General features: G+C 44.4%; 1 protein-coding gene across 1 annotated transcript in view; it reads right to left on the bottom strand.

Moving 5' to 3' along the window:
- Positions 1-19,520, bottom strand: part of lmf1 (lipase maturation factor 1) — a gene marked incomplete at its 5' end in the record, with an annotated part of 101,303 nt that overhangs the window by 70,349 nt on the left and 11,434 nt on the right. The window contains one exon of the mRNA XM_084322718.1: positions 9,873-10,021. Coding sequence (XP_084178844.1) covers positions 9,873-10,021 — 149 coding nt within the window. The remainder of the gene's footprint in view (positions 1-9,872; positions 10,022-19,520) is intronic.

The following is a 19,520-nucleotide window of genomic DNA, read 5'->3' as shown; positions in this document are numbered from 1 at the left end:
AAGATTTGCACTAAGTTCTCTTTTACCTCCTATATTTATTTCACTCAAATAAAAAAAATGTGCTACTGTTTATACTGTATAATATACAGTATAAACAGTAGCACATTTTTTTTATACAGTGTATATAGTCCTGTATATTGTGTGTACATCGTGTCCTATATGTTACTTTATGTTTATATTAGATCTTTTTTATATACACCGTGGGAAGGGGAAAACGCAATTTAATTCTCTGTATGTCTTGCACATTAAGAGAAGCGACAATAAAGCTGACTTTGACATTAGCTTAGCATATTTACTCCGTAGCTTCGTCATTATAGACTACACATATTTACGTTACACTGTATATTGCCTGCTATATATATATATTTACTGGTACTTTGCACTCTGGTTAGATGCTAACTTAATTTTGTCTTCTTCTGCTGCGCAACGACAATAAGATTGAATCAAATCTAATCAAATCGAATATGATTAATTAAACCATCAAAAGAAATCTTGAGCTATACGATATTTTGTCCCCAGCCCTAGCCTGGACCAAGGCAGATATGGGCCTTACCTAGATTAGCCTAAATGCCTTTCATATCATGGTCCTCCCCATTAGATGTCATTAGCAGCACTACTAATCGCTACTCGTTTGATAGCTTTTTACAGACTCATCTGGGACACGTCCACTGAAGACTCATTTGGGACACGTCTCAGTCTTGAGCATCAGGGGTGAACTCCGATCCACAGGTTGTAATCATCCATGGTATTATAGTTAACTACTCATCCATGGTATTATAGTTATATATTCGTACTTGGCTTATCGCGTCCCGCTCTTAAAGCCTATCGAGATACCCCTTATCTCCTGTACCTATTGTACTCCATCACGGAAAAAACTTGTACACCCACACCTGACCGGGTCCCGGCGGGGATGAACAACGTCCCACCCGGCCAGTGTTATGGCTCAGCTGGCTAGTTTCCTATCCACATTGGCGTCGGGTAGTAGGACTATGGGTCCAGCCGACATTGTAAACATGGTTCATGTTTGTGGTGTTATAGAGATCTTGACTCAGTCGCAAGCTATAACTGCGGGGAGGATTAGCATGCTATCAACGTTGGTTGTTAGGCATGTTTGGTTGGAGCAATCTCCTCTTGGGGAAGAGGATAGGTTTTCTCTCCTCGCGACTCCTTTTTCCACAGATAGTCTTTTTGGGCATTCTGTGGAGGCGCAGGCGGTTGTTGATCTGGGTCCTACACCGCCTCACGCTGTGCAGCCAGAGGTGGGAGCACGGTCTCGTCAACGACTGTGGCGAGATCCTCGACAGGCGGCCATGTTTCCCCCGCCAGTGGTGCCCTGGGTGGAGAGTCAACAGGGTCCCACAAGGCCGACAGCCTTGGCGGCCGAGGGATCGGCCATTTTGGGTGAATTCGAGTTTGGTAAAACAAGCCATCGTCACTTTGCCGCGAGCAGCCCGCTCCCCGTTCAATCCTCTCTCTGTTACCCACGGAAGCGGGGCTCTGATCGTTCTCCTTTGGCTGCGGGCCGCGAACCTTCCTTGAAGCGCATGCAGCCCCATTCTTCACTTCTCATGGGGACAGGGGCTGACACCCAGTTGATGGCTGAGCCTGGGTCTGTCCGTGAGAATGTTCTGTCGCGTGGTTCCTGCACCACACGTTGTGTGTTGGATGAGCCTGGTGTTACAGCTGCCACTAGCTACAGTGGTCAGCAGGGGGACTCGAGGCCTCTTCTGTTGAATGCACAGCAAGGGTTACCCCGGCCTCGCCTTCGCCAGGCGGGGTATCGCGCTGATGCCTCCCACTCCCGTCACAGCGGCAGTGGTCTGCAAAGAAGAGGCGAGCGTGATTTGGGTGGTAGCAATATCACTGCAGGGCTTCGGCGTGTAGGAGCCCATGGGGTCCTCATGCCTTGCGTGTCTAGCTGCGGAACAACTCCTCAGCATGCGCTAGAGGGGTGTTCAGGGGGGGGTGTGTGTCAACCAGTTTGATGACAGCTTCTCCCCTATCAAACCGGCCCTTTCTGTCGGGGTCCCCCCTTGGGTGCGTTGCACAGCGGGAGGGACCGGGCCAACTATCTACTGTTCCTTGCGGCCCAGCGTCAGTTGACGCCGGGTGCGCTGTGGGATTATTTTCACATATGGCGACAAGAATGCCATCTTGTGGGGTGGATGGCGAGAACGTTGAGGCAGGGGCTTGTGTTGCACTTCGCACGACCCCACCCTCCGTTCTCAGGTTTGGTGCCGACCCTATTGTCAGGGTCAGACGCAGTGACAGCCCTGGCCGACGAGATCCAATCTCTGTTGGCGAAGCAGGCCGTCGTTGTGGTTCCGAGAGAGGACGCGATGTCAGGCGTCTACTCCCGTTATTTTCTGGTACCAAAGAAAACAGGGGGGGTCAGACCTATACTGGATCTGTCCGCGTTCAATCGGTTGATTGTAGCGAGACCGTTCAGAATGTTGACCGTCAAACTCCTTCTGCTTGCTGTCAGAAGGGGAGACTGGTTCACCTCCATAGACCTGAAGGATGCGTATTTTCACATCCCCATTTACCCTCCTCACAGGAAGTTCCTACGGTTCCTGTTTCAGGGCGTAGCGTACGAGTACCAGAGGATGCCGTTCGGTTATTCTCTGGCTCCCCGCACATTCACCAAGTGCGTGGCGACTGCGCTGGAGCCTTTACGTCGTCGGGGGTTACGAGTTCTATTCTATCTCGACGACATTCTACTCCTCAGTCGTTCGGAGGAGGTTGCCAGGTCTCATACCAGGCTGGTGGTGGAATTCCTCACCAGCCTGGGTTTTGCTGTGAATTGGAAGAAGAGTACCCCTCTTCCCAGTCAACAGGTGGAGTACTTGGGCTTGACGTTGAGGTCAAGGCCCATGATTGCAACCCTCTCGGAGCAGCGCCAGGTGTCTATCCGTCACGCGCTCTGGGGTTTCCGTCTGGGAGGGACGGTCACGGCGCTGCAAGTGATGCGTCTGCTCGGCATGATGGCATCTGCTCACACGGTGGTTCCTCTTGGCCTCCTCTTCATGAGGAGGATACAGAGGTGGTTTCTCTCTATGAGAATAGATCCGGTGAGGGACAAAGGGAAACGGTTGACGGTTCCTTTGTCGATATGGGGAGATCTCGCCCACTGGAGGAGGCTGGGTATCCTCACCATTGGGGTCCCCATGGGCAGCAGGCACTCGCACGTCACGGTCTTCACCGACGCCTCTCTCACGGGTTGGGGAGGGACGTGTCGGACCCACGCAGTGGGGGGCAGCTGGACAGGGGTTCAGCTACCCCGCATATCAATGTGTTGGAATTGAAGGCGGTCCTCCTGGTCCTCATACGGTTCGACCACCTGGTGGTAGGCGAACACGTTTTGGTCAGGACAGACAGTATGGCGGCAGCGGCGTATATCAACAGGCAGGGTGGGACTCGTTCCATCCGCCTGCTCCGGGCGGCGGTCGAACTTTGGCTATGGGCATCCCGCAGGCTGCGCAGTCTGAGGGCGCTCCACATTCCTGGTACAGAGAATATGGGCGCAGATATGATGTCTCGGGGCGGTCCTCATTACGACAAGTGGGAACTCCGCCCCGACATAGTCAGACAGATCTGGGATCGGTTCGGGGAGGCCTCGGTAGATCTGTTTGTGTGCCGACGCTCTCACAAGTGCCCCTTGTGGTTCTCGCTCAGTCGAGCAGATCATCCCCCCTTGGGGGTGGATGCCTTCTCGACCTTTCCATGGCCGCCCGGTCTTCTGTACGCCTTTCCTCCTGTACAGCTGTTGAGTCAGCTGTTGGAGCGGATACGGAGGGAGCGCAGGACGGTGATCCTGGTCGCGCCGGACCGGGGCACGTCAGTGTGGTTCCCGGTCTTGATCCAGCTTCTGGTCGCTCCTCCTTGGGTCATTCCTTGGTCGGCGACGGCCCTCTCACAGCACGACAGGTCACTGTTCCAGTATCCGATGTTGGGCCAACGGCTGTTGGTGTGGCTGGTGGGAGGGTGAGTCTGGAGAGGATGGACCCTTCGGTGGTTGATACCATCCGGAGTGCACATGCTCCCTCCACTGTCGCGCTTTACACGGGCAGATGGCGTGCGTTCCAAGAGTGGTGTAAGGCGGGGGGCTGGGACCCAGTCTCCTGCCCCCTGGATGCTGTCCTGAGTTATCTCCAGTCTCTTCTTGGTAGACTGTCGGCTTCGACTGTGAGGGTATATGCGGCGGCTATATCCTCCTATCACGCTCGACGCGTTAAGCTGGTGCAACGCTCCTTGGCTCCGACTTGGGATCTTCAATTGGTCCTCGTCGGTTGTCCTTGGCCCCGTTTGAGCCGCTCGAGCAGGCGCCGTTGGAACGGCTGTCTTCAAGACCGCGTTCCTGCTGGCTGTCACTTCCGCTAAACGCGTGGTTGAGCTCTGTGCTCTCTCGGTACGTCCAGAGTGCCTGTCTTTTCGGGCCGATTGCGGTGCCACTCTGCGACCTAATCCTGCTTTCATGCCTAAGAATATCCGGAGTTCCTTCCGCTCCCGGGATATTGTGGTTCAGGCGTTTCGTCCTCCTCCTCACGCTAGTGAGTTAGATGCGGGCCTTCACCTGTCATGTCCGGTCCGCGCTTTGGGAATTTACCTCAGCCGTACTCAGGACCTCAGGGTTACCGATCAGCTTTTTGTCTGTTACGGTGGTTCTCGTGCCGGTAAGGCACTGTCGAAACAGCGCCTGTCCCATTGGTTGTGCGAGGGCATTGCCCTCTGCTACACATTGGCTGGGCAGGATCCCCCTGGGGGCATCAGGGCGCACTCCACTCGTGGGGTGGCTGCCTCTGCCGCTCTCCTGGGTGGGGCCTCGGTGGAGGACATCTGTGCTGCAGCTTCATGGTCCTCCCCGGGCCCCTTTGTAAGGTTTTACCTCATGGACATGACCGGGGGTTCTGTCTCCCAGGCGGTTCTGGGGTCTGTGGCCTTTCCTGCTTCCCGTCCTTTGGTAGGGTAGCAGGAGTGTGTGGGTATGGGCCACAGTCTGTTAGGTCACACTTGGTTCCGCCTGTGCTGTGTGTTCAAGGGGTTCTAGTTCCCTCTTGCTCGCACTCAGGTGGAGTTGACTGCGCCCCCCCTTCATTAGGAAGGATGGGGTGACATGGCTCCCCGAACCCCTTGATGTGGGCTTACGGGTCCTCAGGGGGTACATCTGTCGGGCCTCGTGTCCGCTCTAACCCATATCTCGATAGGCTTTAAGAGCGGGACGCGATAAGCCAAGTACGAATATATAACGATAGGTTATGTATATAACCTAGTTATATGAGTACTGGCTGAGCGTCCCGCTCTTAAGCGGCCCGAGTTCCCTTTTGAGGGATCTTTTACTGGAACAGGATTTTGGCGTGTGTTGGTGACCATGGTTACGGTCTTATAGGCTGCGCCTCCATAGAGGCGGGGCCCGGTCAGGTGTGGGTGTACACGTTTTTTCCGTGATGGAGTACAATAGGTACAGGAGATAAGGGGTATCTCGATAGGCTTTAAGAGCGGGACGCTCAGCCAGTACTCATATAACTAGGTTATATACATAACCTATCGTTAACTACTCATCCATGTTATTATAGTTAACCACTCATCCATGTTATTTTAGTTATAACTGAAACTAAAACTAAAAACTAGGTGTGAAAAAACTAAAAACACTTTAGTTAACTGAAATCAAATGATTTTAGGAAGAAAAGAAAAACTGCACTGAAACTATATTGTTTTGTGTACAAAACTAACTAAATTGAAATAGAATTGTACAGAAATATATTTTCAACTTGGCCACAACACAACAAACATGAGCAGGCATTGGTGCATAATATGTTCACTGAGACTGGGATGTCTACACGACTGTGAGTCAGTTGTAGGGGTGTGGGGCAATTCTATCTTCTACCGATTCCCAAAATCGATTTTTTTGTTCCTTTAAGACCTATTAAACCAACTGTCTACTGCAGTCAAATGGGAAAAGTAACTCAAAACAGCAAGCAAGAATCAAATCTATGTATGTATTGAATTGAGAACAATTTTTTTTATCGAAAACTGACAATCGAAATCGAATGGTGAGATTCCCGAATCACCAACAATCTAGTCAATTAAGATAAGATAAGATATTCCTTTATTGATCCCCTTAGGGAAATACAGGAAATTGCCCCGAATTGCCTTCACAAAATTATTTTATTGCACAATAAATTGTACTGTTATTTTAAACCTTGCCCCTGACAAATACCCCCCACCCCCATATTATAATACACTAGATCCACAAAGAATGGATTGCACGGAGCAAGTTGCACCCTTACTTACAATTCATTACGAATTGAAAATGGGGGACCCTGATGTAAACAAGACGAAAGTCTTTCTCTGGTCTGCATCCCCTTAACAATTGTGTGTATTGAGCCGTACTGTATTGTACCAATTCTGCAATCTGTTAATAAAACTTTCATTCAATAAATCAATCTGCACGATGATTGATTGAATGAAAATGTTATTAACAGATTGCAGAATGGGTACAATACAGTACGGCTCAATACACACAATTGTTAAGGGGATGCAGACCAGAGAAAGACTTTCGTCTTGTTTACATCAGGGTCCCCCATTTTCAATTCGTAATGAATTGTAAGTAAGGGTGCAGCTTGCTCCGTGCAATCCATTCTTTGTGGATCTAGCCTTAAATGTTTTATTAAAACTAAACAATTTTAAACAATAAAAACTAAACTGAAATTCCAGACCCACTCTGGAAAATAACTGAAACTAAACTTAATTGAAAAGAATAAATATATAGAATAAAAACCAAATAAAGATATAAAACTAATGAAAAATACAAAACTATAGCAGCCCCTGGCACTGACGACGCACTTATCCATCCGTCTCTTCCCTACTTCTGTGGGGGCCTTTGAAGTGTGTTACTTGGCAAAGTTCTCCCCGCTTGAAGAAATGCTATAGCAGTCAAACAGTGGCGGTGAACCACAGGCTGACAGACGGCCACGACCAGGCCAGCTTAAACACCGAGAGACTGCGGCAAGGACTTGTTACACTGCAGAGCCTTGACGCAAAGATACCATAATGGACCTCGGTCTTTCAGTCAAGAAGTTCTGAAACTATCTTTTTTTTTTACACATCTAACGTTTCAAAGAGAACTCTGTGAACTTATCGTAAAAACGGCAGCGCCAACAAACATGACCATGCAAGGAAGCGGAAGAACATATTTCCTTATTAAGAATCTCATTCAATGCGTCTTAATCCGGTTTCATTATAGACCAGACCTATAGCAATCAGAATCCATGCTTTTTAATTAATCTATAAAAAGGAACAGTTGGCAGTCTCTAACCACGATATAATTAACATTACCCAGCTAATAAAGCCTGGGCAGTGGTTCTGTACCACAGAGATTGTTTGACGGTATTTCTTGATCTCTCATTTTGTTTATAATAAACACGCTGTAATGAAATTGCGTCTTTGGAGGGGAAATAAGCAGTGAGGTCTTAACAATTGTAAGCAATTAAACGTGGAGTGTACAGTTGTCAGAGGGGGGGGACGGACAGAGTCGAGAGAGACCCCTCGTTCCACGTCTTGGCTTTCCTTGCGGTGAGGGTCTTAATAGGGGGAAAAACCCTCATTGGATCGGTGGCGACCGCCGTGTCTAGCAGGAGGAACCAGGGGTCAGTGGGCGAGAACTCTCCGTGGAAAACTAGAGGGGAGCCAGACGTGTCCCAAGTAACCACTACCACCACCACCAGCAGCACGGATTCTGATTTCCGACAAATATTGACGGTTACTTTTAGTAGAAACTGCCCGAAAGGAAATGTCTAAAAAGGAAAACGATGCACAATGGGAATAATGGGCTTCACAACATCCTACAGAACATCTCATCTATGTTGCACTGGAATACTGGTCCACGCATAACACGCTCCGGTGACTGTCACTTATGCCAAGAAAGAAAGAGACTGATTTTAGTGTGGAATGCAGTGGCATATAATGGATGATAAATGGGCTGCATTTGTATAACAGCTTTTATCCACAACTTATGTCTCGCATTCACCCGCTCACACACTTTGATTGATTGATTGAAAACTTTATTAACAGATTGCAGAATGGGTACAATACAGTACAGCTCAATACACACAATTGTTAAGGGGATGCAGACCAGAGAAAGACTTTCGTCTTGTTTACATCAGGGTCCCCCATTTTCAATTCATCAGGACATATATGACATACAGATAGTCAGTACTGCTACATCTATACATTTATGACATACCAGATTTGCAAATACAGTACTATTTGTGATACAGAAGGAGTCAAGAAAAGGGAGTATATACATTTGACGTAGAAACTGTACATTGGAGGAGGTTGGGTGGGGGGGGTTGGGTACATTGGGATATTGACAACCATACTGGGTAATTTACATTGGAGGTGGTTGGGGGGGGGGGAGAAACACTGTATAAACAAGCAAAACTGTACATTGAGGGGGGGGGGGGGGGGGGAGACACTGTACAAACAAGCAAAAGTTTGTAATTTTTTTTTTAGCGCCTTTGAGGTGCTTTGGTACCATGAGGTGCAAGCATAGTCGTAGTACCCTTGAATGAGTGCTCCTGCCAGAGTCTTCAGGGTATTCTTGTTTACCAGTGAGGAGATCCGGTACAAGAATCGAGTTCGTTGGTTGACTTTTTTTATTACATTGGATGCCATTTTGTCACAGGAGAGATTAGCCTCTAGGATGGAACCCAGGTAGGTAATTTCATCTTTCCTTGTGACAATATTGTCACCCACTGTAACTGAGAAGCCGTCGGTCTTGCTGAGTTTGTTATTTGAACCGAAGAGAATGGACTCTGTTTTGCCCATGTGTAATGATAGTTTGTTATCAGAGAGCCATATGCAGATTCTGCCTAGTTCCGAGCTGAGGGTTTTTTCAACCTGTAACTTGTTCTTGTCAGAGACCAGCAGGGCTGAGTCGTCCGCAAACAGGAACAAGTTGCAGTCACAAGCTGACGACATGGCATTTGCATAAATTAGGAACAGTAGCGGTCCTAGTATGCTTCCTTGTGGAACACCACAGCTCACTGTGAGGGGGGGGGGGATAGGGTACCGTTTACCTCCACCATCTGTTCCCTCCCCTCAAGGTAGGATTGCATCCAGCTCACTGATAGACTATCAAAACCAATTGCTTTTAGCTTGTCAATCAGAATGGAGTGATTGACCGTGTCAAAGGCCTTTTGTAGGTCCAGCATGACCATGCCGCAGTATTTGCCCGCGTCCACCTCTTGTTTGATGTGGTCATTCAAATAGAGAAGGCATGTGTCAGTGGAGTGGGATGTTCTGAAGCCAGATTGGAATTCGTAGATTAGATAGGTACTTTTCGACCTGTTCGTAGACTATTTTTTCCATGACTTTCGAGATGGAGGTGAGAATAGAAACAGGGCGGTAGTTGCCTGGGTCTAATTTGCTGCCCTTTTTGTGCAGAGGGGTCACCCTCGCAATTTTGAAGTCCTTGGGGACGTGTCCCTGTTTTATGGAGAGGTTTATTATGTGTGTGATGATTGGGGTGATGGCGGCTGCTGAGTCTCTGAGGCAGATATATATATGCCGGCAGAGACGACCATACAAAGTGCCAACCTGCTCACCGGGAGCAGCTAGAGTCTTGAGAGGAAAGGAGGTGTTTTGACACTTCGACACGCTGCCCGAGGGGAGGCGAATCGAACCGGGAACCTTCTGATTACCAGACGTCCGCTGTACCACCTACCTGAGTCACTGTCTCCCCCTATCATGGAATTGCTTGCAACAAAGTTATTCATCCGAATATTCGATCTGGGAAAACATTACTCGTGCCCACCCCTTGTGTGTGTGTGTGTGTGTGTGTGTGTGTGTGTGTGTGTGTGTGTGTCACTCACGGCGCCCAGCATGATGCGGACTATGAGCCACCTGAAGGTCCAGATGGAGACGAGGGAGGGGGGGCAGCGCCGGGGGACCTGGGACAGACTCCAGACGGGACACAGGAAGATCCCCAGGAACCCCGTCTCCAACAGCTGGCTCTCCCAGCCTGGACACGGTGGAGAGGGAAGTGGGGGCAGGTGTAGATAAGAGAGATATTAATGATGCACCTAATTAGATTAGATTCAAATCTATTGTCATCCTACATAACAAGTACAGTACAACAAAAAGAGGTTTGGCATCCAACCAGAGTGCAAATGTAACAGTAAAGTGCAATAGTAATATGCAAAGTACAGGTGATTAAACTGGGTGTAAAATATATGAATTAGTACTACCGAGTAATAGTGCAAAGGGTTGTAGTATTAATATGTACAGTGATACAGGTATAAAGACACTGTGGTAGTAAGTCACACTGGCCAGCAGCGTAACTAGTAAGAGTAGGTAAGGGATATGTACAAATATAGTTATAATATCTACAGATATGTTAAAAAAAAAAAAAAAAAATTATATGAAGGCATGTACAGACAGATGTGGATATATATATATATATATATATACTGTATACAGCATTATTGTGCCATCGTGCAGAGTTGTATGGGTTATATGCAGGTGTATAGAAGGATTATATGCAGTAATGCAGGTATATTCAGACAGATATACTATGGTAAATAAACATTTTATACAAATGTATATATACAGCTAAAGGTAAAAAAATAAAAAAGGATTATTCTAAATTAAGTATTGTGATTCTGCAGAGATGTCCCAGTCTGAAACTCATATTATACAGACTTAATAAAACATATTTGTTTGGTACAGATCCCTGCATGATCATTTTAGTTTTTTTCAATTCATGCAAAATGATAATTCCCTCTAATATTGTGAATCGTCAATCATCAAGACAATACATATGATCTGCACCATTACTCAGTAGTACTAATTGACATGTTTTATACCCAGTTTAATCACCTGTACATTGTAAATTACTACTACTATATTGCACTTTAGGGAGCGACAGTGGCTCGGGAGGTAGAGCAGTCATCTGGTAATCCGGAGGTTCCCGGTACTATTCCCACTCCTCCCAGGCAGCTTGTCGAAGAGTCTGTGTTGTTTTTTTGGTGATGTGCCCCTTATTGGGGAAGGGGGAAGAAGTGAGAGAGAAAAAGAGAATGATGGAATGAGAGAGAACACAGAGGAGATGGTGCAGAGAAACTGTCTAGAGAGAGAGAAAACAAGACAAGACGATGGAGAAAAATGGCAAGAGAGAGAGAGAGGGAGAATGATTAAAAACAGAGGGAAGAAGAAGCGATATAGAGAAAACATGAGAACAAATTATGGAGGAGAGAGAGGGACGGGGCAGAGACTTAAAGTAACACAAGCAAGCGTCACCCCGGCGACAATAATAACATTAAAAAAAACTAAAATCTTTGAAATGTTAAGTAAGAGAAAGTAAAAGTGAGAGGGATTAAAAAAAAAAGAGAAGCCACAGAACCTGACCACAGACATCAGACTGGCGTCTCTCACGCCAACGTGCCAATAACCAAATCAGAGGGCCCCCATTGACCTAGCCACTTATCTACCCCTGAGCCCTACATCCATCCTACTATTTATACACACTCTCTCAATCCCTCTTCTTTCCCTCTCCACGATTAGATCCAAGACAATTTTCTGCGACGGAGATGAAAGAAGCAACTAAGGACCAATAATAGCTTAACGCTATAAGTGAATCTGTTGGAAGGAGGGAGATATTTAACTTGGTAACTGCCTGGATAGATGGACGGATGAAAGTACAGATGGATGGATGGATGGATGGATGGATGGATGGATGGATGGATGGATGGAGCACGATGGCACCGACAGCAAGAAGGTCCTGGGTTGAACCCGACGGGAGGGCCTTTCTATGTGGAGTTTGCATGTTCTCCCCAAGTTTATGTGTTTCTGGCCGACTTACTGGGTGGCTGGACATTAATTCCTGGCGATGTCTAATTAAAGTGTCAATCTCGAAGAACTCCATGTCGTTGTTTTTGGCGGCACCTATGGCGATACGCTGTAATTGCAGGTTGTGTTTTTGTGCCTCAATTCCCAGAGTTCACTTCCAAACCAAACCGCGTTGTCCGTGTGACATCAGTCTGCAGTTTTCCCCGGGTTAGCCGGGGTAACAGGTAGTAACACATGAAAGCGAAAGGGAATGTCATCTCTGATACGGTAACTATATTTTCCCCGGGAATGCCGCCAGACATAATACCTTGGTAACACTGGATATGCGAGGGCTTTCATCGACAGGCCATAAGGCTCATTCGCCATTGTGTTACCTCATTCAGCGATGAATAGTGACCTAACAGACATTTATACCACCGTTAGTAGCAACACTTCTAGAGTGAGGACAAGCCGTCTCTCGGAGATCAAATGAATCAACTGAACTTCTTGTTCTTTTCATTTCGCCTGAGCCGTTTTTTGGCACTGGCAGCGAGCAGGAAATGGTCTATATCTCGCTCCATCGCTTATTACTATCGCATGTGTTCACTTTATTTAAAATGTTTACACATTCACCCTATAAAGATTAATACAAAAGAATATTTCTTAAAAAAAATTTAAATAGACCATTTAACCGTTATGAAAATCCGGTTAATTTAAGATGACTGGTTAACTGGCTAACCGGATATCCTTGCACACCCCTCGTGTAACACATATTGTTTCAGAGTGTACCATCAGAGGTGAAACACATATTGTTTCAGAGTGTACCATCAGAGGTGTAACACATATTGTTTCAGAGTGTACCATCAGAGGTGTAACACATACGGTTTCAGAGTGTACCATCAGAGGTGTAACACATATGGTTTCAGAGTGTACCATCAGATGAGTGAAAACAGGCCAGCAGTAACTGGCGAGTAATATGCTCATTATCGTCTCACTGTATGGAAATGTAATCATCCCTAAGCCCAAGTAGCTTGGATCATAATAGATCATGTTGAAGTTGGCAATACTGTTCGGGGAGCATTATGGGCCATGTAATACAGTTGTAGTGTGTAATTCCATAGTAAGTATTTATAGGCATGTAGACTTTCTTTTGGCAATGGGAGTGGGTTTCTTCATTGAGCCCAAGTATCTTGTGTTTTATTATAAACAGATCAGAGCAAATTCTAAACTAAAACTACCAGAGCTGCTATACCTACTTCCATTCTTAAAGGTCCCATGAAATCAAAATTGATGTTTATCACTATGTCTTACACCGATTGTCATTTATATGCCAGTATTTGTCCCATCAATGACAACAAGGTTGTTTTGTAGGTATTCTTAACACATTGGACGCCAGACCCGAGATAAGTCGGGTTAACTCGCCATCGCTTGAGCGCCAAACCCGAGAAAAGGCGGGTTTTGGTTGTTATTTCTTTTATTCGCTATTTCCATTCATAATCCATGGAGGGAGCCTGATATTATCATTGGGAATGAGTCTGAGCAAACGTCCAATACCGCCGCCTAACGCCTTGCGGACGGTATTGCACATCCTTCTGGCTCAGCCTGTACGTCGATCTAAAAAGTGCGGTCCGGGTTTTCCTAGTCGGGCAGTAGTAACGTTTATAACATATGGATTGGGGAGAATCAAGCACCGCCGATTCATGTACTTTGGTGGATTCTGTTGGCAACACGATCGACATCAATACTTGGAATGGCGAACAGATAATTGGAATATTCTGTTTGCAGTACATCCTAGTCAAGGTAAGTGCTAAATGGTATCAATCTTGCGCTGCGTTGGGGACGATCGAAACATAGAACCCCCCCACCCTTTCATGCATGCATGATGAAACATAATACCGATAATATAGCATTTATTTCAGATTGATTGTTGATCCAAGCGAGGAATGGCACGGTTTCTAGTGACATGCACTAAGCGCTGCTTAGCAGCGTTTCCTGGGATTACACAGAATTACTCTAAAACTATACCACGGTATAAAACGGGAATGTATGGATGAAAAAATTATCTGTTTTTTTGCATCTTGACCGGAAGAAACTCAATGACAATCGACTATATTATTAGATCCATAGCTATAATATTTAATATAGTTTTAGCACTGCAAACACCGGCATGTATCCCCATTCATTAAAGCGCTGGCACACACGGCCCACAGCGACCTCTGGCGCTGAATGTGTAAATGGTATTTTAGAGTTGGTTATTTCCTGAAAAACTATTTTAAAAAGAAGATCATTTGATTATCCTGCGCATGGGGGCGTATACTAATTTAGCATCCAATGAAATGCTGTCTAGAATGACATTTACAGCACATTGTAACTAAGCTAGCACATGGCCTATTTAACACATTGTGTGCCATTCCCGTATTTTTATGTTTCTGGGCGACAATCGTTGAGTGCCATAAACGTATAAATACGTTTTTGGATCGTTTGATCTTTTGACTTTGATCCCCGCTCTACACAGTTGCCCAGAACGATCTGCATCATTTAGGCACGTCCCGACAATTTGGAACTGCATTCTGATCGACCATCACCAGGTGGCAGTATCGTCCCGTGTCTGAACTGCATGGGGCTCTGGGCTGGTAGCCAGATTCACTTTCAGTTTCTCCTTGCGAGTGGCCACTTCTTCTCCCGGGACAGAAATTCACAGTCCTCGCCTCGGGATTCCGTTGCCTACGCGCATTTGAACATCGAAACATGTATATATATATATATATATATATATATATATATATATATATATATATATATAGTATATCTCGGAATCTATGAAAAAACACTTGGAAATGCGCGATGTTTAGCGTGAAATAAACTACAAACGACAGCGTGTGGAAACTATTATTCCCATGCTGGACTACAAGTAATGTTTGTCGAAATGGGCCACACCGTGTCTCTACAGCTATAATACAGAACACAAACACAGCTTTGCAAACATAGTGCAACGACCAAGGAAACTAGAAAGACTGGCATTCTAAAGGTAAATTAACCAAACAGCGCGGCACAGAATGTGTTAAGGGAAAATGTGTTCAATGTTAGCTTGCTAGCTACTGTTACTAATGTTGTGTAACACTGCTAACGTACTTTGACCGTAATGCACATTCAGGCCTAAAAAAAATAATGGTTTGTTTCCGGTTGCCGACCGACCCTGCCGATTTAGGTGCGACCCAATATATTTTATGAGTTTAAAAAATTATAATAATAATAAAAAATTTCAATTTTTATTTTTATTTTTTTAAATAAAGTTTCATAGAAATCTTAGACAAACCTTTAGTATTATGGATATTAAACATGCTGGCAGAGTACATGCATCCATGTTGTTGTGAACATTTTAATTAAATAAAGAAATTCCCTACATGGGAAAGAATAAAATAAAAAAAAATAAAATAAAAAATGCCCTACCTACCCATGGCCTTAACTGACAACCAACAGGAAACAAACAATATTTTTTTTTATGCCTCAGCACTATTGGCTAGTGTAAATGCCAATCATTATCACCGACAAGTCCCTCCCTAACTTCCTGTTTTTACAGGAAACGCATAAATATGTGGAATCAAATAGCATTCTGCTAGCAGTTTCTTTGGGACTTTAAGTTGTACAGTAACTGTGCAACTGTAATGCAACAGCAATATACAATGATCAAACTGGGCACTAATTTGTATATTTTATACCCAGTTTAATCACCTGTACATTGTACCCTAAATTACTAAATTGGGTAGCACTTTATAATAACACCCTGTTATAATACATTTATAAGGTATTTGTAGATAATGAACTAATCATGAACAAACCATTTATATACATTCGTAAATTAAAATTAAATCATTTATAACTATATTTGTATAACATTTACAAATTAGTTCTACATTATTTATAACTCATTATCAACATTGTTTGTACTTGATTTGTTCATCATTAAATAATGTTGTTTAATGTGTAGTAACACATTTGTAGACGCTTTGAAAAATGGATATGAAAAAACGACTATACTGTACCTCCATTTATTTGTTCATGTTCAACACATGATTTGTTAAGACATTCATAAAACATCTATAAATCATTTGCAGATGCTATTGTGTGCCGTAATCTGAAGTGACGCCTATTCATCATTAACAAATGTCTAATACAGTTAATTATTTGTTAACTTTTTCATCACCTGTTACAAATGTTGTAGACAGCTTTCGGATACACCCTTCTTTGTGACATCAAACAGTGACAGAATTAGGACTATAGATAAATGCAATTTTATTAACATAAAATACATGTGCATGACATATAGTGTAACTAGGGGGGCACTAGGACCCAGGAGTACCCTGGCCAGGTAGAGTATCTAGAGAGGAAGTCTCACGCAAGTGAGACTTGACTTCACGTGTGTTGCCGTCTGTTTGAATGGAAGCACGATACATGCAGAACCACGTTATCCATGCTGCTCCTGCCCCACGCTTTTAATAAGGTATGAGCAGGTTAAACACCTTTTTTGTTGGTAAATCTATTCCATCATTTCCGACCTACAAACAACTCTTATATGTTGTGTAGACGTACTTGATGTGGTGGGCGCTAACGTTACATTTGTTCCTAATGTGTGCTCAGTGCTCAGTATATTGCGGTATGTGATGATGACACGACACAAGAGTAATAATTATTTGTATGTTCAGGCTGTATCGGCGCCTATACAGTCTGAAAATACAAATAATTATTACCCTCGTGTTCATCACATACCGCAATATACTGAGCACACATTAGGAACAAATGTAACGTTAGCGCCCACCACATCAAGTACGTCTACACAACATATAAGAGTTGTTTGTAGGTCGGAAATGATGGAATAGATTTACCAACAAAAAAGGTGTTTAACCTGCTCATACCTTATTAAAAGCGTGGGGCAGGAACAGCACGGATAACTTGGTTCTGCATGTATTGTGCTTCCATTCAAACAGACGGCAACACACGTGAAGTCAAGTCTCACTCGTGTGAGACTTCCTCTCTAGATACTCTACCTGGCCGCCTGTGGCCTTTCTCCAACGCGTTCGTGTTTCCGCGTCTCTGATTGGCCAGGTCATGTGACATGTACGCCCCAATCGTGGGACCGCAAGTTTCTACACTGGTTAAAGGGGAACTATCTTATAAATGGCCTTTTTGAGTGTTTAGCATTGTTTCCTAGCTATGTGAACTTATATTAATATGATCTATGTCTCAAAATTCTCATATTGGCGCATTCTTCCAATTCTCCTCTCACAATATTCACCCTCACTGAACTGAGTCGTTTGAAAATGTGCCTATATGTGATGTCATATAGTCACTGCTCCATGTTAATGTTCAGGGGAACACGACGGTGCACAGTGGTTTAGGAGCCCAGGCTCAAAACAGCTCGAGATCTTGAGGTAGAAAAATGCTGTTTTTGAGGACTTGATTAGAAATACAAAACAATGAATAAAAAAAATATATATATATTACAGAGGTGTTCCATAGACTCACAGGAATTGTGTAAAAGTGCCCAAATAGTGAAAGAAATAGTAAAATAGTTCCCCTTTAAGCTTAAGCGCTCTTTCGAAGTTGGTTAAGGTTAGAGTTTGCCTTAGAGCATGGCGATAGAACGCCTGCTCTGATTCCAAACTCTAACCTTAACCAACTTCGAAAGAGTCGCCTAAGCTTAACCAGTGATAAACTAGGCGTTAGGTAGTTTGCAGGCTGTTCGACCCGGAAATAGGCGCAGAACTTGCCGTCCCACGATTGGAGCACATGTCACATGACCTGGCCAATCAGAGCGCAAAACGGGAACCCGGAAACACGGACGCGTTGGAGAAAAGCTACACGCTACCTGGCCAGGGTGCAGCATACTCCTGGGTCCTAGTGCCCCCCACGTTACACTATATGTCATGCACATGTATTTTATATGTTAATAAAATTGCATTTATCTTTAGTCCTAATTCTGTCACTGTTTGATGTCACAAAGAAGGGTGTATCCGAAAGCTGTCTACAACATTTGTAACATGTGATAAAAAAGTAAACAAATAATTCACTGTATTAGACATTTCTTAATGATGAATAGGCTTCACTTCAGATCAGGGCACACAATAGCATCTGCAAATGATGTATAGATGTTTTATGAATGTCTTAACAAATCATTTGTTGAACATGCAAAATAAATGGAGATACAGTATAGTAGTTTTTTCATATCCATTTTTCAAAGCATCTACAAATGTGTTACTACACATTAAACAACATTATTTAATGATGAACAAATCAAGTACAAACAATGTTGATAATGAGTTATAAATAATGTAGAACTAATCTGTAAATGTTATACAAATATAGTTATAAATGATTTAATAATCATTGATGAATGTTTATAAATGGTTTGTTCATGATTAGTTCATTATCCACTAATGCGTTATAAATACTTTGTAAATGTTATACAAATATAGTTATAAATGATTTAATAATAATTTATGAATGTATATAAATGGTTTGTTCATGATTAGTTCATTATCTACAAATACCTTATAAATGTATTATAACAGGGTGTTATTATAAAGTGCTACTGTAACTGAGGGGTACAATTCCCTGACTGTATTGATAAGTATGGTATCATTAAACCACTACCGCTTTATGTACTTTAACTACTGGCCATACAGTACACGATATCTAAATATGATGAACACTTTCCCACAATGAAATCGGGTCCACACAAAGGTAATAATCAAATATTTAATATATAGCAAAAGGTACATATAATAGTTACTATTACATTTATGATTTGAATGCACTTGTAAGGCAAATGAGTACTCGTAGGCAAATCAACACTGAATGTCCAATCTCTGGTTACGCAGGAAGCAAGTATACAACCTGGCTCTTAGGGAATTAGATCCCTAAGAAGGGGTCCTCCCGGTTGTAGGCCGGTAGGGGGGGTAGGAGAGCCGTCGGTAGTAGACCGTCTGGTCAACGATATCTAGGGAGACTTCAAGTACAGAAGACAGTGCAGTAGACTCTTGATCCGCAGATGAATACACCTTGGTTCTCTTGTAGGCTGTAGCTCCACAGTGAAGAAGAAGCTAGGCGACCTCAGTCTCTGAGCGCCGACTCAACTTGACTCATCTCGGGGGTAAATCCAACACTCACAGGCGTCGGCGATTATCCGCTCCACAAATCACAGTACCAAAGCAAATATATTCCAGCCGCATAGGGCTCAGCAGTCGTCGGGTAGGTAATCCAGTGTACATGTCCCTCGGTCCTCGTCTAGATCTCCTCGGAAGAAAGCGCCATGTGTGGTCGGCCCCAGCCTGGATAAGACTCTAGATAACACGAGGAAGCGTTGGAGATGCTGGTCACTTTAGAACTCTAACCGCACGATGCACCATACACGATAGACTATTATTACTTAATAGAAATACGTCGCACTCGACGGTACAGTGCCAAACTCTGACAATTCAGCTATTAATTCGCACGAGGTCTCGATGCTATTCTAAGGCCAAACAGGCCATACTACACCGCACGCGGTATCGTGGGTGAGGCTTCACGTTCTGTTACTTAGTTGGGTAGAAGGGTAAAGGACTAAGGGTCTTCTACATTTACTTGCGCCATATTTATATGCACGGTGAACAAATAGTGCCACTCTCCTTTCGGTAGCCGTATTCCTGCGCAGAGCC

The sequence above is a fragment of the Notolepis coatsorum genome (genome assembly GCF_963971535.1).
Source record: "Notolepis coatsorum genome assembly, chromosome: 10".
Taxonomy (NCBI): Eukaryota; Metazoa; Chordata; class Actinopteri; order Aulopiformes; family Paralepididae; genus Notolepis; species Notolepis coatsorum.
This window is presented reverse-complemented; position numbering and strand designations above follow the sequence as displayed.